The 18,151-nt window shown below is 36.6% G+C and overlaps 1 protein-coding gene and 1 long non-coding RNA gene across 17 annotated transcripts in view; one reads left to right on the top strand and one right to left on the bottom strand.

Annotated features, from left to right (window-relative positions):
* The first annotated feature begins 1,924 nt into the window (after positions 1–1,924).
* Positions 1,925–3,547, top strand: LOC149207613 (transcription termination factor MTERF8, chloroplastic-like). Its single transcript, XM_089393922.1, has one exon. The coding sequence runs from the start codon at positions 2,223–2,225 to the stop codon at positions 3,351–3,353; it is 1,131 nt and encodes a 376-aa protein (XP_089250048.1). The 5' UTR covers positions 1,925–2,222; the 3' UTR covers positions 3,354–3,547.
* Positions 3,548–5,387: 1,840 nt separating this feature from the next.
* Positions 5,388–18,151, bottom strand: part of LOC149207610 (uncharacterized) — a 181,008-nt gene continuing 168,244 nt past the window's right edge. For 2 of the 16 annotated variants that reach the window (XR_016252683.1, XR_016252687.1), the window contains exon 5: positions 5,388–6,036. This is a non-coding gene — a long non-coding RNA (uncharacterized LOC149207610). Of the gene's footprint in view, positions 6,046–18,151 lie in introns of all 16 variants that reach the window. The other 14 variants (XR_016252677.1, XR_016252681.1, XR_016252690.1 and 11 more) reach the window with 8 other exon arrangements.

Below are 18,151 nucleotides of genomic sequence, written 5' to 3'. Positions count from 1 at the left end.
AACGTCTGATTAGTTGCAAATATTTTCTCTTTTTCCTTTCTGTCTTTGCATTTTTTGCCAACCATCTGGATTTGGTTCGACTAAGACTAACGCCAATTCTTGTCCCACATGGGGGATTTCTTTGTTTAAATTGAAGCTATTTGTAACATGAGCTCTTTTTGAGCCCCCAGATCCATTTAGTGTCAAAAGAGTCCAAAAGTTCATTTTCTTCCTGTTGTACATTGTCAGATACCGACTGAACCTCAACGACCCCATCTTGCACAACTCCCTACGGGTCCATGCCATTCATTTCTTCTTAATTAAGATGACTTTCCTCATAGTCATCTTCCTCGTCCTTAAGTGGATATTGATACGTGAAATACTATCCTCTCGGTCTATTTGATTACTTCTTCTTCTTCTTCTTGGGGTTTTTTCTTGCCTGAAGGCAAGGATGCTATAAATGACCTATTTAAAAACATATGCGACATCTAAATGTCGTGTTTTCATAGTCAATAATTTGTGACCATTGAAAATTTTGATGTTTCATATTTATACAATCCAGAAGTCCTTTGCTGAGATCAATCTCACCACATATCTTGGAATAAGTGTAAATACCATTTTCTATTCTTTCCAAATCCACTTTTTAAATTTTACCTAATATGTTGGCTACATCTTCAAGGACTCTGTGATGCAAAATGATAGAGGAAGATTTGGGAGCCTAACCCAAACCGGCATGGAAGTAATCATCATAGTGTTGGCATCAAAATTAGGTAACCAAGGCGTGATAAAAGCCCAACCCTATGCAAAACCAAGACCCTACGTTTAGAGCATAATCCAACTCCTTCTGTGTTTCAAATTGTACTAAGAAGAAGCCTTTTGAGCACAAGAGTTCAAAATTTGGGGTCCAAGTGGAGACAATCCAAAGAATGAGAGCTTCTGGTTTATGCCAAAAATCATTGAATCTATAGATGAATGCTTTTGATTATAAAACATAAATCGGTGTAGAAACCTTTGAATTTTTTATTTCCATGGATGGAGCTTGCTCCATTTTGTCCACTATATAAGGCCCTAGAATGTTTTGGTTTAGATTTGTAGGGGTAATAATACTGGAGCTCCCTTTCCATGTGCATCCCCACGCAATATGGAATTCAAAATAATAATTGAGTTCCTTGTTATGTTGTATTCTTTGATATGTAATGTGTCTTGTAGAACTTTTCCACCATATTGTAGGCATTGTAAGGCATACATAATACCATATTTGTCCTTAGTGTTCTGCATAAGTGAGGAGACAGTGTCGGAGCATTTGATCTAGAGGGTTTGAATCTTCCCTCTGATGTTTTTAATAAAAAATTGAAAAAAAAATTCCCCAGGGATGGCTTTGTCTGAGTGGCAGGATTCACAATCCAAGGTAAATACAGAGGGACTCGAAATCCTGAGTGCACCCAAGCATCCTCCTAAGGCTGTGCCGTCCCTTTCATCGCTATCCAAGAAACAAAGCATGCTAGAAATAGTAAACCAAGATAAGACCAGTCCAGGAAGATATCCCATTTTGTTTCCAACCTTTATAAGTGTTGTTAACACTCTCATCTAGTAAATCTAAAATAATTAAATTGCAGAGGAACAAAAAGAAATGGGAAACAACCCATGAACACATACCCAAAAATCTGAAATACAACTTGCTCTCGCGATGGTCAATCACACGACATTGAAAATATGGGTACTTTCCACTAACGACAAAGACAACAAAGAAAACCTTTTCACACACATTACATGTTATGGTGTGAATTCACCTCTCCACGACACAAAAATAGGTTAGTTGCACCACACAACCCTTAACCTTAGGATAAATACCCTAGTAGCCATGCTCTCCTCCTCCAAAACAGTGTTTTATTATTAAAAAAAAAAACAAGAAAACAAAGTACTACTATAAGTAGAATTGTATGAGAATGAATAAAACTTCTACATCCTTCCGTAGAGTTTCACCCTCTACCCTTACCCTGCAATTAAACTTAGCAACATAGAAATATTAAACTACCAAGAACAATCAAACCTGCACTTCAAATTTGATTTAGGGTTAAAATTGCACCCCAAACTTTGGTGGATGACGAAGACGCTACCAATCTCTGAAACCCCTCACGAAACCCTAATTCACCTCTGCGGCTTTCCAACCATCTTTCAACGTTACCCAGTGCGGCTATACACGAATCCACTTCTCCACTCTCTTCTGTATTCCTCTGCCGACGATGATGTCTATTCAGATATGGAAACCGCTGATGACCAACCAAGTACCATTATCATTCCATCGCCCGTCAATGGCGAGCTCTCGGCTTCGTCTGTTTGCTTTTGATGCAAAACCCCACAAAGATTTCGTTAGTTTTTGCACAAAAATAGCAGACCCATCCACAACTCCAGACAGGGGCGTTGCCACGGAATTTTTCATCAACAAGTGTGGTTTAACAGATGCAGACATTACAAAAGTCTTTAGATCTTGTAATAAATTTCTTCGTGCGAAATCACCGATCCAGAACATGGAAGAAGTTTTGGAGTTGTTAAAGGGCTATGGTTTGACCACCCCTGCCCAGATTCGAAGGGTGGTACTTGGCAGCCCTCTGTTTTTCTTTTATAGTGCCGAAAAAAACCTAAAGCCTAAACTAAGTTTCCTCGGGACTTTCATGAAGAGAGAGGATATCACCAAACTTCTGTTGACCGGCGCACACACTATCGTTTCCAGTGAGCGTAAGCATATGTCTGCAATTTCAGTTCTGCAAAATTTGGGCATTGAGGGTGAAGCGTTGTCAGAATTACTAGCAAGGCAGCCTCGCTTGCTGGTGGCTTCAGAGGAAAAAGTTATAGAGTCATTTAAACAGGCCGAGGATTTGGGATTCAAGAAGGGTTCAAAGATGTTTGCAATTGCTTTGCGTGCAATTCTTGGGCTAGGGAAAGAAAACCTAAATAGAAGACGGCAGTGTTTGTTCGGTTTAGGTTTCTCTGAAAATCAAATTTCTGATTTATTTAGGAAGCAGCCGTCGATTCTCCGCATGAGAGAGGAAAGACTGAAGTGTGCTGTGGCTTTTATGGTGAACACCGTGGGTCTTTCATTGGCTGATCTCGTTAAGAATCCTAGACTGATCGGATTCAGCGTGGAGACAAGAATAATTCCTAGGTATAGAGTAATGGAGGCATTGAAGTCTATGCATGTGCAAGCACCAAGGAAAAAAAGGGCTAGTTATATGACGATTTTTGCTTTGACAGAAAAAAGTTTCTTGGAGAAATACGTTTATTCGAATGCTGAATCCTCAACACTTCTGCTGGATATTTACCATGGAAGGAAGGAAAGCTGGAAAGCTGATCATTGTCAAGGTGACATGAGTTGAGTGAGTGTCAGTCAAAATGATTCACGAAATTTGCCGGAGTTAGTCAGCAGCTTTAATATGAATGACTTTTCTGCTGTTTTTCTTTTTGAAGTTCTTTTCTTTGGCAAGTGAACCCTTCTAAAGGTGTAGTTTCACATTGAAGTGCTGTACATTATTGCTCCAGTTTACAACAACATATCTATTGATTCTTTGCACGCTGCTCCAGTTTACAACAACATATCTATTGATTCTTTGCAGGCTGCTCCAGTTTACAACATATCTATTGTTTCTTTGCACGCTTCTACAATTGACAACATATCTATTGTGTCATTTGCATTAGAGTCTAAAAAGTGGTTGCAACTAGGACTATATAATAAAAAAGTAACCAAAAACAAAACATAAGAAAAACATTCACAATAATGTTATTAATTTTATCTACACAGATTGTTTCATCTTAAAAAAATATAACCTAATTTTTTTTTACTCAAATTGTTTCATCTTAACCAAAATAATGTTATTTCTTCCTGATAAAGGAGCTCTATATCATACTTTTATTAACCATATTGATTCTGGATGATTTGTTATCCACATAAACTACAAATTAATAGCAATCAATTGTAACGTTTATTATGTATGTGCTTATGACTGTTTAACTGCTTTCTTGCATGATCCAGGACCCAGAGTTATGATATAACTCTCAATTCTTTAAACTTTTTCTTAATCAGTCCCCTCTGTTATTGATTTAAATCTTGTGTGTTTTCTAGGTGATGATAATTGCAGCTATGTTTTTTTTTTTTATAATAAACGGGTAATTATAAAACCAAGCAAATATAATAATTGTATGAAATTTATACACACCAATGATTATACACAGGAACTTTTGAACTGGAGAAAACTCCAGAATAGATTTATGATATAATATTTTTAGAAATACAAAGTGACTGTATAGCGAGTTTGGTCGAGTTTGTTCTATTTTTCTATTTCTTGTTCTAACATAAGAAGTAACTGTATAATCAGTTTTCTACTTGTCAAAAAAGTGAAAATCAAGGGAACAGACAATTTTGCGGAGGCATTCACAGCATCCGTCGCAATTCTGGAGTGTTAATGTTTTTCAAACCCTTTGGTATGCAAGCTTCCTTCCAGTCATTTTGAGGGGCCAGAACCACTGAACACTGCCCCTCCACAGCTATTTGCTCATTCATTCTCTGGGATCTTCTTCCAGTTGATTTTGCAGAAAGTTTTCCCAACACCCATTACCCATTATTTTCGGTAGGTAATGGTAGCTATGCCCGACACTTGGCTTGCAAACTCCAGTCCAGTGCCAAAAACAACTGAAATGACAATATATGGGGCTATGCCATAACACACTTGCCCACAAATGATCACATTAACAAAGAAATTTCATTTGGGTAGCATTGACATTATCAATGGACGTAACTCCGTATTAAGGCTGGAAGGATTTAAAATAGTGGCAGAATGGGATAACAGGGTGTCATTTTAGAAACTCCACAGGAATTTCCAGATTCCTCCTACTGGACCAGGGTTTGAGCTAGTATGTACAAAGAAATGAAAACCCAAAAAGCAGGCTTAATTTGGTGTTAAAGCTAGAGACTAGCTAGTGGCTACTCGTGAGCCTGTAGACATAAAGCTATAGTTCCCATTATTGGTTTTCGTCCTCCCAACGGCAAGCCCTCTGCTTTACATTTAATCTCATTTAATTACATGCACTTTCCACTGAAAGCCCTGGAATCTCGAGGCTCCATGCTGCCCCTTGCACATAAGAGACCGTTTGATATATCACTTTGTCCATTTTAGTTATAGAAGCAAGGTAAATGTTATACGTTATTGATTATTTTTATGTTATCTAAATTCAACTGTAATTTTCTGACCATCTAAATTTGAAATAACAATTTATAAAACATCTGAATAAGATTTTAAATTCTCTTTTGAAACCATTATTTTTAATTTAGATTATATAATGAAATTTTAAATAAAACATATTTTATTTTGGATTTCTCAGAGATATAGACAAGTCCAAGGCAGGCACTGATACCGAACAGAGACATCGCTATATATCTTTTTGCCATCGAAAAGTGTTTCGTTGGGAGAGTTTGACTTTTCTAGATAGACATAACAAGACATTGAAAGCTAAAATTTTAAATTCTGCCATATAGGAAACCAGGCATCTCGAAATTTGGAAATGTAACTAGAGACTTATATAAAGTAATCATCGAAAAGTGTTTGGCTGGGAGAATTTGACTTTTCTAGATAGATATAACAAGACTCTGAAAACTAAAATTTTAAATCTTGCCATATAAGAAACCAGGCATCTCGAAATTTGGAAATATAACTAGAGACATATATACAGTAATCATATTTAGAGAGAGATCTTGCCGTTTTTGGAAACCAAGACCCTCTATAGCAGTATAGCAGTATAGCAGTATACCATGGCAGACCACTCATAACAAAAAATAAAATAGTGCAGACCAACAACCAGAAAATTAAACCTGATGACGAGTTGAGCTTAGAGGTGAATCCCTTCGGATGTATATGGGGTTCTCCTTGGAGCCTGCTCGAACCTCTGAAACTAGAACCCCTCTTGTTCTCCAACCACTTGCAGAGAGCCAGAAGAAGCAGTCCTTATTTCGCCATTCTATTCAGACAAGCTCTCGGATCCAAATGCTTAGCCTCCTTGTTGGAAACACTAAGGGGGCTGATCAGTATTTCATTACTATTAACAATTTTTAGCTTTTACCACATTTGATGCACATAATTAATATATATGGTAATGGAACTAAAATAAGGACAACAATAAGCCTGTTATGCATCAACACGATGAAAATGATAAAAAGTCTATGAATAACATTTCATTTTGGGGGAAACCTTCTTTTACAATGACTTTGTTGAAATTTGGTAGCATCAAGAGGCATTTCTCACATGGCTTTTGTGCTAGGCATGTCAAAATAATTAGAAGGCATAAAAAATATTTAAAATATAATTATGAGTTGACTAAAGGTGTCAAGTTGGCTCAAGTCGGCCAATAAGGCCAAGAGACACCCCTTGGAAAAATATAAATATAGGGTATGTAACGGTTCATTGACAAGTGCATGTGAGACATTATTTGGGGCATCTAAGGAGGAGGCTGCAGGCTGACTTCAGCAAGGTTAAAGGAGCAAGCTACAAGCCATTTCAAGAGGACTAAAGGAGCAAGCCATAGGCCGAAGGAGGAGGTCGCAAACTTGTCTAGGTTGGCCATAGATATAACGGTGCTGGCCAAGGGTGAATAAGGGTTGTGTGTGGCAATTTGAGGCCCAAGGAAAGGAGGCCCTAGGCAAGAAGAAGCAGGCTACAGGCTTGAAGTTAGCTGCTGGTGTTGTTGTGCATGTTGGAGGTTAATAGAGGGCTAACTATGGAAGAAATTACAATACTAAGGCTGCCAAGATGACTAGAGCTTGTTGTTGAGCTGATGATGGGCCTAAAGAGAGTTCGTTGTGCAGTTTGAGGGCAACGAGTTTCATGTGTGCTATAATAGGTGACCATAGGTTTTGATGGTAAAGGACAACCATTAGTTAAGGCAAATGAATGCTAAAAGGACTCGACCTTTAGCAAAGTGTTTTGTTTGGTTTTTGGCATTGTATAGGGATTGTAAAGAGCCACTATCCTGGGATGCGAGCCATGTGGATTCTTTGATTAATAGAATTATAAGAAATCAATTATGGGCATAAATTTTGTCTTGTGCATTGATTTAATTGCTGGTATATTCCATTGTGCAAAAGTTTTTAAGTTAGACATTTTTAGTGTGTTTGTGTTTTCTATCTAAAGCATAGACTAGACCTAAGGTGCATGGAATTCTAACATGGTATCACAGCTACTTTGAAGAGCAGTTGGGTTGAATTGTGCATAGGTGGTAGCTCTAAGAGGGATGTAATGACCTAAGGTAATTTTTCCCTTAGGGTTTCTAATAGAATTGCTTACTTATTTAACAATGAAATAAAAAGTTCGTTCAATAGTAACAATACTAATACATGAATAAGCAATTATGGTCCTTAAGTCTACAATGAATAAGATGGATCATTCATCAACAAATACAATGTTCCACCAAGTACAATATTGCATTCAACCAACAACGATTTTGACAAATAGTTCTATTAATACCTTAAATGTTACTTGAGTAATATCAATTGCAATTTACTCTAGCCTTGTATAGCAATAACTTGAGCTATTTGTATTGTCCCACATTCTAGAAGAAAAATCATGATAAATTTGGTTACTTTTTTTATGAGGTTCTTAGCTAAAGATATGGTGTCTGAAACAAAATGGTTGGGACTCCTGCAAATATTCAATATCTCTTGTAGTAATCCATAGCCACAAAAGGGTAGAACATCCACTGACTGTGCTTAGGCATAACTCATTCCTGTAGCAAGAACCCACAGCTCTAGGAGGGCTAAAAACCACAAAAGAAAATTCTTGTACCAGTGTATCCTCACGATTATGTTTTTCATTGTTCCAGAATTGCCAATCCAACCACAAATAACATAACCTTCACTAAATTGTTGCTTGATCAAATAAAGGCTAGATCCTGTGATTTTCCAACAAAAGATATCGAATTGTCGCTGAACTAGATAGAACTAGATCCACAATTTTGCCAAACAAAAAAATGAAAATTGACTAACTAGGGTGGAATCTTTCACCATCGAAATTAGTAAGTGAAAGGGGTCTTAAAATCCTCAAAACCGCAACTTAAAAAAACATATGTATTTGATCAAATTCGATGATGCTAATTTAATTCCAACTCTCTTGTATTTATAGATTTCTCCATTTGCTTCCACATGTGAAGGGTTTTGTATGCAACCCCCAATTTCGAGGTTTTTGACCCCAGTCGACCCAATATCTGCATAATGTTTGCACCAACATTGGAAAAATTGGATTTTACCCCTTTATCAAGACTAGCCTATGAGGTTGGATGAGCTATTTCATCTTCCCTTAGCCAATCAAGAGGACATTACAATTCCCCCTTCTTGAAATTGCTTGCCCTCAAGCAATTGCAAATTTGGAAGTCGTAAAATTCGTTTTCCTTCCCATGTAGTGTCTTCTTCCGATAGATTCTTCCATCTGATAAGATATTTTGAAATTACTATGCCCTTTAGTTTATTTTCTCGTACTACCATGATTGCTTTAGGAATTAGTTCAAGTTTTCCCTCTTCATCCAAAGGGTGTAGTTCGATAGAAGTAGTGACTTGTTTCCTGACAATCTTCTTGAGGTATGATACATGGAAGACGTTATGAATTCTATTCTCCCTTGGTAATTCTAACTCATATGCCACTTCAACAACCATTCAGAGAACTTTATAAGGTCCATAAACCCTCGACTTCAACTTTTATGTACCATTTTTCTTAAGTGTAGATTGTCTATATGGCTGCAATCTCAAGAGAACGAGGTCTCCTACCTCAAAGCCACATTCTGTTCGATGCTCGTCCGTGTATATATTTTGCTGGTTTTAGGCAGCCTACATGTTTTCTTTGAGTATCATGACAATGTCTTGACTTTATTGTATCCAATCTTTAGCTAATGGGGCCTTGCTATCTCCAAAACCCATGTCGATAAAAGACGAGGTGTTATAGCCATATAGTGCTTTGAAAGGTGTCATCCTAATAGACAAATGATAAGTGGTGTTGTAATAATGCTCCCCAAGGTACAACCATTTGATCCATGCTTTCTGTGGACAAGTAACGTAGTTACGTAAGTATCCCTCAATCCACTTATTCATGATATCTGTTTGGCCAATTGTTTATGGGTGGTAACTAGTATTAGGACTCAATTTTGTTCCCATTAACTTAAGAGTTCATGCCAAAATGCACCCATAAATTTGCAATCCCGTTCACTAACTATGTTTCTAGGTAGTCCATGGAGTTTGAAGACTTCCTTGAAGAACCATTCTACTATCTGCTGCTAAGTAACTAGTTGGAGTTGCAAAGAAATGTGCAAATTTCGTCAATCTGTCAACCACTGTGTAGATGCAATCTTGGCCTTGTGATTTGGGTAGACCTGTAATGAATTCCATTGAGATGCTCTCCCATTTTTGTTCTGGAATTGGTAAGGGTTGGATTTAACCTGCGAGATGTGTGTGTTCGACCTTATTTTGTTGAAGTTTTATGCATTCTTTGACGTATTTTAATATGTCATCTTTGAGACATTTCCATGAAAACCACTCTCTAATTTGACGGTAGGTTTTAAAGAACCCTTGGTGTCCAACAAATGGTATGTCATGTGTATCCTTCAATATTTTCTCCTTGAGCATGGATTCATGGACTAATATATCCTATCTTTATAAAAAATAATTTCATCGATGATCTTGTATCTGTCATCTCAAAGGAGTTGGTTCGTTAGTGCATAGGTAAACTTGTTTTTGGAGTATTCCGCCAAGAGGTGAGCGATCCAATCTTCTATGAGCTCCATGAGGGAACATGTTACTGGTTTTCTGGAAAGTGCATCAGCCACAACATTCTTTTTTCCCTTTACACATTTAATGTCAAAATCATAAGCTTGGAACTTACTTACCCACTTACGTTGTGTTTTGTTTAAGTCCGTTTGTTCCAAGAAATGTGATAAGCTATGTGGTTTGTCTTGACTATGAACTTGCTTCCCACCAAGTATTCCCTGAACTTTGCCAAGGCGTGCATAATAGCTAGCATTTCTTTGTTGTATATGGAGTAAAGTATCTATGAATCCTGGAGTTTTTTGCTCTTGAACGCGATCAAATGCCCCTTCTACATCAGTACAACTCTATTCCTTCTCTTGACGCATCACACTCTAATAGAAAAGGTTGACTTTAGTCTGGAAGTGCCAGTACTAGACATGAGCTCATTACTTTCTTGCGCTTATTAAATGTCTTGTTTGAATCTTCCATCCACTTGAATGCTCCCTTCTTTATCAAATGTGTTAGAGGTGTGCTTAATTGAGAGAAACCTTTGATGAACTGGTGATAATAGTTGCAAACTCCGAAAAATCCCCATAATTTTGTTAGATTCTTGGGTGTAGGCCAATCCAATATTTCTTGAATCTTCCCTTGATGTACCTGGACTCCTTGCACATTGATTATATGTCCTAAATAAAGAATTTTCATCATCCCAAATTTGCGTTTTGATTCCTTGGCATAAAGTTGATCTTTCATTATGCCCAAATTTTCGTCCAGATGTTCCAAGTGGCCTTCCCATGGCTTGATGTATATGAGGAGGTCATCAAAGAATACCATTAATAATTTCCTTAGTTGCTTGTTGAAGATGTTGTTCATAAATCATTGGAATGTGGTGGGAGCATTGGTTAGCCTAAATGGCATGGCCAAAAACTCAAGTGTCCATATTGGCATCGAAAAGTTGTTTTTGGCACATCCTGCTCTCAAACCTGAATTCGATGATATCTTGATCATAGGTTAATCTTTGAAAAGTACATTGCTCCATGTAATTCATCTTTTAATTCATCAATCTTGGGAATATCATACCTATTCTTGACGGTCCTTTTGTTGAGTACTCGGTAGTCAATACACATCCTCCACGTGGCATTCTTCTTTTTCATGAAAATTACCGATGAAGTGAATGGACTCGACCTGGGACTGATGTGGCCCATAGCTAGCAATTCTCAAATTTTCTTCTCTATCTCATCCTTGAATTTCTTTGGGTGCCAATATCGTGTGGTGATTACAGGTTTGGTCCCTTCCAACTCTATGGTATGTTCAAACGCTGTTTTGGGAGGTAGTCCAGGGGGAATTTCATCAATTACTTGGTCAAGCTTATTCAACACTTGTTGAATGTCTGCCTTGTATTGTGGGATGTTATTTAGAGGTGTCTTTTGGCTTGTAATCAAGCATTTTGCAACATATGCTATGTCTCCATGTCTGAATATGGCCTCCATTCTTTTAGCGGAAACAACTTGAGGGCTATCATTAGTCATGCCTCTCAATATTACTTTATTTCCATTCAATGCTTTTCTCCATTGCTTGGTAGTCCATATTGATTTTTCCCAACGAATATCGCCATTGAACCCCAAACACTAAATTGATATTTGCAAGATCTATTACATAAAATTTACTAGCAAAAGTGTAATTGCTGAGTGTGATGCTCACTAGTAAAAGAATAAAATGGGAGCAAGCTGATAAGATATGCAATATTCATTCAACAAATACAAGAGGACCCCAATGCAATAGAAAATTTAAGTCGAAAAATGATTTGTTATGGTATCAATGTCACTAATACTTATGTAAGAATTCTCAATTCAAACACAAGGTCCTTTAGGAATTGCACACTTCTCGTGTAGGAGAACATTCAGAGTTCTTGAAGACATACCATAGGATCAAGAAATATTTTTTTAGGAAGATCCTAAGCAAATGTGAAAAAGTTTGTGGTAGAATGTATGAAATGCCATCGAAATAAAGGAGAGAAAATCATGACCCTAGGGCTTCTTCAACCATTAGCCACACCAAGGCAACATTGAGAAGAAGTTTCAATGAATTTTACTCTAGGTTTGTTGGAAAATCAAAGTATTTGTGGATTAGAGATAACTTTCCTTAAATTGATAATTACTTGTGATATTAGTTGGCCTTTTATTACTTTTATTTCTTCTTCATCAAACAATTACCAAATCATGAAGATCACAAAACATAAAGAACACAAGATATAGGTTCAAAGCTAGGACAAAACCCCTCCAAGGGGAAAACATAAAAATAATGCTTCTCTTTATAGAATCAAATCAAAGTGAGACCCCAAAGACCCAATGACCAAAGTCAAGATTCCTTCCAAGCACCAAGTTAGCCCTCCAATAAGATCTCTTCCAAACAAGTCAAAGTCTACCAAAGTCAATGAAGGTCAAACTCTCTAAAATATGCTCATGTCAAAACGTCAACCCTGCAACTTTAGGTCTATAATTCAGACCTGCAACTTTCAACCTTGCAACTCACACAATAACCTTAATTCTCTCGCACACGTGGATAAAAAAGATCATATTTTTAGGTTTTCTTCCTTCGACTTTTAACTTGTAAGTGTCACCAAATGAGTCGAAGTCTCATGTTATATATATACACTTCTCAAGAGGTCAAATAAGCCTCTTCTAGGCCGACTTCTCCTTGGTAGGGCCAACTTGGTCTTAGAGGACAAATGACTTTGTAGACTAAAAAATAATGATTTTCAATTGTTACAAGTCCAAATAGGACTACAATACATGACATAAATTCTCCTTCGACTCAACAAGTCCTAGAAGCATGAAGAACATGCTTTGATCTAGACTTTGAGCATGAAATTCATGCTTGAAAAAAAATATTTCTCTTTTTTTATATAAAATATACAATGTCATGATTACAAAAGTCATTATGAAGAAAAATTTATTTACATTCTCCAACACTCCATCTTAACTAGGGAGGTATTCATAATCCCATCATGAGGTGCACAGATTCTCAAATTGAAGTGTTCTCATAAGAAGAGTCGGATTGATAAGCCATCTTTAAGCATCAACATCATAACCAACGTTGTCAAACATAGCAAGGCCTTGACTAACAAGCTCTGTCTCTCCACTAGATCAAAGCACAATGTTGGGAGGCTTTACGTGAGACACCACACTCCCTGTCAAGGCACATACCCCATCCAAATGTTCACCAAGTATGTACTTATAGGATTATCTTTATCTTGGATTCTTGATCCTCCAAGAATATTGGTCCTCTTCGACTACTCTTATCTTGGATACCCTGTCCAATCCTCAAAGAGTGTCGATCCACATGATTACTTCATTTCTGGGATTTTCCAGTCTTCAAGGAGTACCAATCCTAGATGCTTATCCAATCCTCTATTCTCCATTCTCCCTCTATGGTCTTCGCTAGACATACAACTAATAGTCCTAGCCTAGCGCATGGCACATGAAGAAAATAAAATGTCCATCATCACTCCCTTTGAACTAGAGAGGAGATCATCATTCCCTCCTGATCAGGGAATATATCCTCATTCCTTCTCAAACATTAAGGAAATTACTTACTCCCTCTTAAGCATAGAGGATATTTCTCACTTCCTTTTAACTAGGAAGACATAACCACAAGCTCTTTAGCTTGTCTCAAACTTTATCAATACATCAATTACTAATTCTTTCATGGGGATCTTCAAGTGGCTGCATGACTCCTCTTTTTCTTTGAATCTCGTCATATTGAGCTTTTACCTTCCAAAATGTTGTGGAGCCAAAAATTTTATTCAATTTGTGATAGGGTTAAGGCCATCAACCTTTCATATCACTTTCCTCTAGTGATCATCAACAATGACATTATATTGAGCTAATAAAAGTAGATTTGGTCATAACTCCCTCCAATTATGAAAGTGATCTTCATAAACATTAGGTTATCTTTCTGTACTGCTACCTTTCAATCCCAAGATGATGTAGACATCTTGGCCATATAATCCTCCAAGGATTACCAAATCCATTTACTTAATCCATGTATTCTTTGGATTGAGTTCAAAACAAACAGTTGTAGATACACTTGCCTCAATTTCCGTTATGCATTTGTGCAACATTATTCTAGGTAGCAAAACCATATACCAACCAGATGACCAATATCAAATCATAAATATCATGGTGACCCTCTTGTAACTTGTTTCCTTCGAGATCAACATTCCTTTTCTTGACCTTTCTTCATATTATACCAAATTTCTCCATGCTTCTTCAAGAGACCATATTAAATGTTGACTAACATTATCATGTTTATTTATTCACATGTCATGCCATCATGTGGAAGAGATTTCTTCAATCAAGATATACCATGCTCATGTTTTTGAGGATATTTCTACAACTTTCTCTTTCTAATGTCATCATCTCTTTGCACAATCTATCTACAAGACAGAATCCTTTTTCTAGCCTTTCAGTCATCAGTGAACATATCCATGTCATAAACCAAACAATATTCAATAGTTCTCTCTGAAGTTGTCAATCTTTTGTACTTCAAGGGATTACACAAGATGTTGACCAATTTCATTATGCTCATCAATCACGTCTCTATGTATCAAGTAATTAATTGGAAGAGTTCTTTACCCAATCATTATTCAAGACTCACCAAGCTTATGCTACCAAGCATAACTTTTCCACAATATTTGAAAACATGAATTCTTCTTCATACCTCTTCCTTCATATAGCCATTTAATCAACCTCTTCATGTTTCAAATTACTTCCTTTGATCTGGCCTTCTTGTCTATCATCCTTAACATCATCATCAAGGAACACAAGTCTAACTATGCTCTTGTTCGTCTATCCTTCTTGTACTGCTATCTTGACAATCTTCATTTATACTTGCAATTCTCACCAGAAGCAGCAACCAAGCAAAATATACAAAGACAAAAACATAATGTCAATCTTTGTAATCTAGGGTTTTCCATGATTTCTCAGACAATGTACCACTAAGGTTCTAGTTACAAACCATAGACATTCCTAGATCCATCTCTCATTAGGGATGATACTTTAGCATAAATACCTAATCATAGAGTTTTTGATGTCAAGCCCTCTTAATCCAACCCTTGCCAGGGTTTGACACACACCTTAGAATTATACTTTTAAGACTAAGGTTATAATGTCAAGGAACATTCAACCCTGCATACCCTAGATACCTTTCCTCAAGAGCTAGGATTGATTAACAAGAATCAATTAGCTAGGGTTAGGGTTTTCTAGTTTAATCCTTTGCTTCTAGGGTTAATTCAGAAACTCGAAGTACCAAGAGTCTTCAAGACTTATGAACCCTAGCCAATTTCTAGTCATCAAGATTTACCACAAAGGAATTGCAAAAACCTTAATGCAAAAACCCAACCATACCCTTTTCATTTGATTTCAACACCTAGCCTTAATATGCAACATGAACTTTATTGTCTTAATCTATATTCGATCAAACCTTTTTCATGTTATACATATATACATAAATTCTATGCACCTTTACCATATTACCTTATCTCCATTATTGGAATCATGCCTTTTTCTGATGATCTTGTAGAAACCAGATCCTCATAAGCTCAAATCTATATCTTGATTCAAGCTTTACCTTCTGCCATCTTACTCCATCGGGCATGCCTTGCCAAGCCATATAAATTATAGTCAATTTGATCAGTTACCACTAACTTGTTGTCATGTCATGTTCACCATTACGTGTCAAATTTGCATGCCAAGAAAATGAATTCACATCATTGTGTTTTGTCAAGGAGATGAATTTTGCATCATCAATTTATGTCAACCTTTCAATATAACCCATGAAGATTATTTATTGTAGGAGTATAAAGGAGATCATTGCATAAAACTGACTTGCTTCAGAACTTTTTCCAAGCCCATTCTTTCCAAATACGACTTTGTTTTATGAAGATGTAGTTCCAGAACTATATAACCATTACAACAAAACTCAGATGCTTAAGAATATTGTCTTGTTGATTTCAGATCAATGTGTTAAACAACTTGGAAGCAACTCAAATCTTTTGTATTACTATTGCAACACTATTTCATCATGGTTACTTCAATAAATAACCCTTATTACAGTGTTTCCATCGAAGATAATCTTGTATTCGCATCTGACTTCAGATCTTTTGTCATACTAGATATACAACACTTATCATTTCTTCCAGATATTGTCGCAATTCTGAATTACACATAGATAAATATCGCTCGTTGTCTTTCAAAACTTTGCTCAGAACTTCAGTCTAGTAGTCCAATTCTCATTCCACCATGCTACAAAAAAGGGCGAGTTATGCCACAAGACTTGGATCCAAATTTCACTCACTGTTTTATGCTTGAATTATAACTTTGAATAGTTGTACTAGAACTTCATATCCCGATCATATCTTGGAGGAGGTGACTTTAAAAAAATCTTCGCATATATATATATATATATATATTACATCTGCCCAAGAGCAAAAGTTACATTCCTTCATATGGATTCTTTTTATAGAACTTCAGGTACCTCCTTGAATTAGCCATTACAGAGGTTTATCATAGAGTACCACAAAATTTTCATGACTAAGCCAACAATAGGTGATTTTCAATCTGCCTTCTACTAAAATTTGCTCTAATACTATGTTGCAAAATCAAAATATTTTTGGATTAGAGTTGACTTTCCTTAAATTGATAATTACTTGTGATATTAGTTGGCATTTTATTATTTTTATTTCTCTTTCATCGCAATTACTAAAACATGGAGATCACAAAACACAAAAAACTCAAGATATAAGCTCCAAGCGAGGGCAAAACCCTCAAGGGGAAAACCCAGAAAGAATGCTTATCTTCTTATAAAATCAAATCAAAGTGAGACCTCCAAGAAAAACCAAGTCAAGATTCCTTCCAAGCAGATCAGCCCTCCAATAAGATCTCTTCCAAACAAGTCAAAATCTACCAAAGTCAACGAAGGTCAAACTCTTTAAAATTTGCTCCTTTCAAAGATTCAACCCTTCAACTTCAGGTCTGTAATTCGGACTTACAACTCTTAGCCCTGCAACTCACATAGAAACCCTAATTCTCTCACATGTGTGGACATAAAAGATCAATTTTTTAGGTCTTCTTCCTATGCTTTCAACTTCTCCTTTTCTTTTTCCTTAACTTTCACTCTTGAAATGCCTTCTTGTCTTGCTTCATATCAAACTTGCAAGTGTCACCAAATGAGTCAAAGTCTCATGTTATATATATACACTTCTCAACAGGTTGAATAGGCATCTTCTAGGCTGACTTCTCCTTGGCAGAACCAACCTGGTCTTGGAGGACAAAATGTCTTTCTAGAATAAAAAATAATGATTTTCTTTTGTTACAACAAGCCCAAATAGGACTATAATACATGAAAAAAAAAATTCTTTGACTCAACAAGTCTTAGAAGCATGTAGAACATGCTCCGACCTAGGCTTTGAGCATGACACCCATGATTGAACAAAACATATTTTTCTCTCTTTTATATAAAATATACAATGTCATGATTACAAAAGTCATTATAAACCAAATCTAGCTACATTCTCCAACAAGGTTTACCCAAATCTGAAGGAAAGAGTGTCATTATGGTGGTGGTAGATTTAATGACAAAGTAGACCCATTTTAGCTCTTTCTAATCCTTTTAAAGCAAGTACACATGCAGAAGGATTCATGGATATTAGGATATTCTGACACATAGGAAATAGTTAAGTATAACTTGGCCTAGTGTAGAGCTAGGTAAAATGTCTTTCTCTACTATGTACTTTTGTAAGTTACAATCCGACGGTCACGATATGTTCTAGACATGAAGTGATTCGACGGTTCATTCTCTCCTTGGTATTACTGACACTTGATCCGTGGCTTAACACCCGATTGGTCCATGATCTTTATTTAAAGAGCATGGAGGGTCATTTGTAGGGTAACCGTTCATGAGAGAAGCTTATGTAAATTTTCATTCTTTTATTAATAAATTTCCTGAAGTAGTCGCGTTGGCTCAGGCCGTGGACTATTTCCCTTTTTGAGGGTTTTAATCACGTCAAGAGTACTGGTGTATTGATCTGTGATCTGTTTGCGAGCGGTGTCCTTTGATGTTCTGTTTGAGGAACTTACCCTGTAAATTCCTATATGGTATTAGAGCTATTTGAGGCCCGCATCTGTTGGTGATCCAAATCTGAAGTCGGTACAACTACATTCGATTGTTGTTTCCTAGATCTATTGTTTCTAACTACTTTCGAGTCGAGAGGACTGCTCTATTGTGTTAGGAGCATCTGTTCCAATGAGGAACCCCTTTCGTTTCACATGAAAAGGTTTCCGGTAGCCCTAGCTATGTCATTTTAAATATCTGGAGGTACACAATCTTTATTTAAAGTTC

The sequence above is a fragment of the Pinus tabuliformis genome, chromosome 1_2 (genome assembly GCF_031772625.1).
Source record: "Pinus tabuliformis cultivar Carrire ecotype Pingquan chromosome 1_2, CPIR1, whole genome shotgun sequence".
Lineage (NCBI taxonomy): Eukaryota > Viridiplantae > Streptophyta > Pinopsida > Pinales > Pinaceae > Pinus > Pinus tabuliformis.
The sequence above is the reverse complement of the archived record's forward strand: the minus strand, read 5'-3'. Positions and strand labels throughout refer to the sequence as shown.

What these genes read in the sequence shown, in the direction of transcription:
- LOC149207613 (XM_089393922.1), top strand. Translation starts at nt 2,223, where the DNA reads ATGATGTCTATTCAGATATGGAAACCGCTGATGACCAACCAAGTACCA.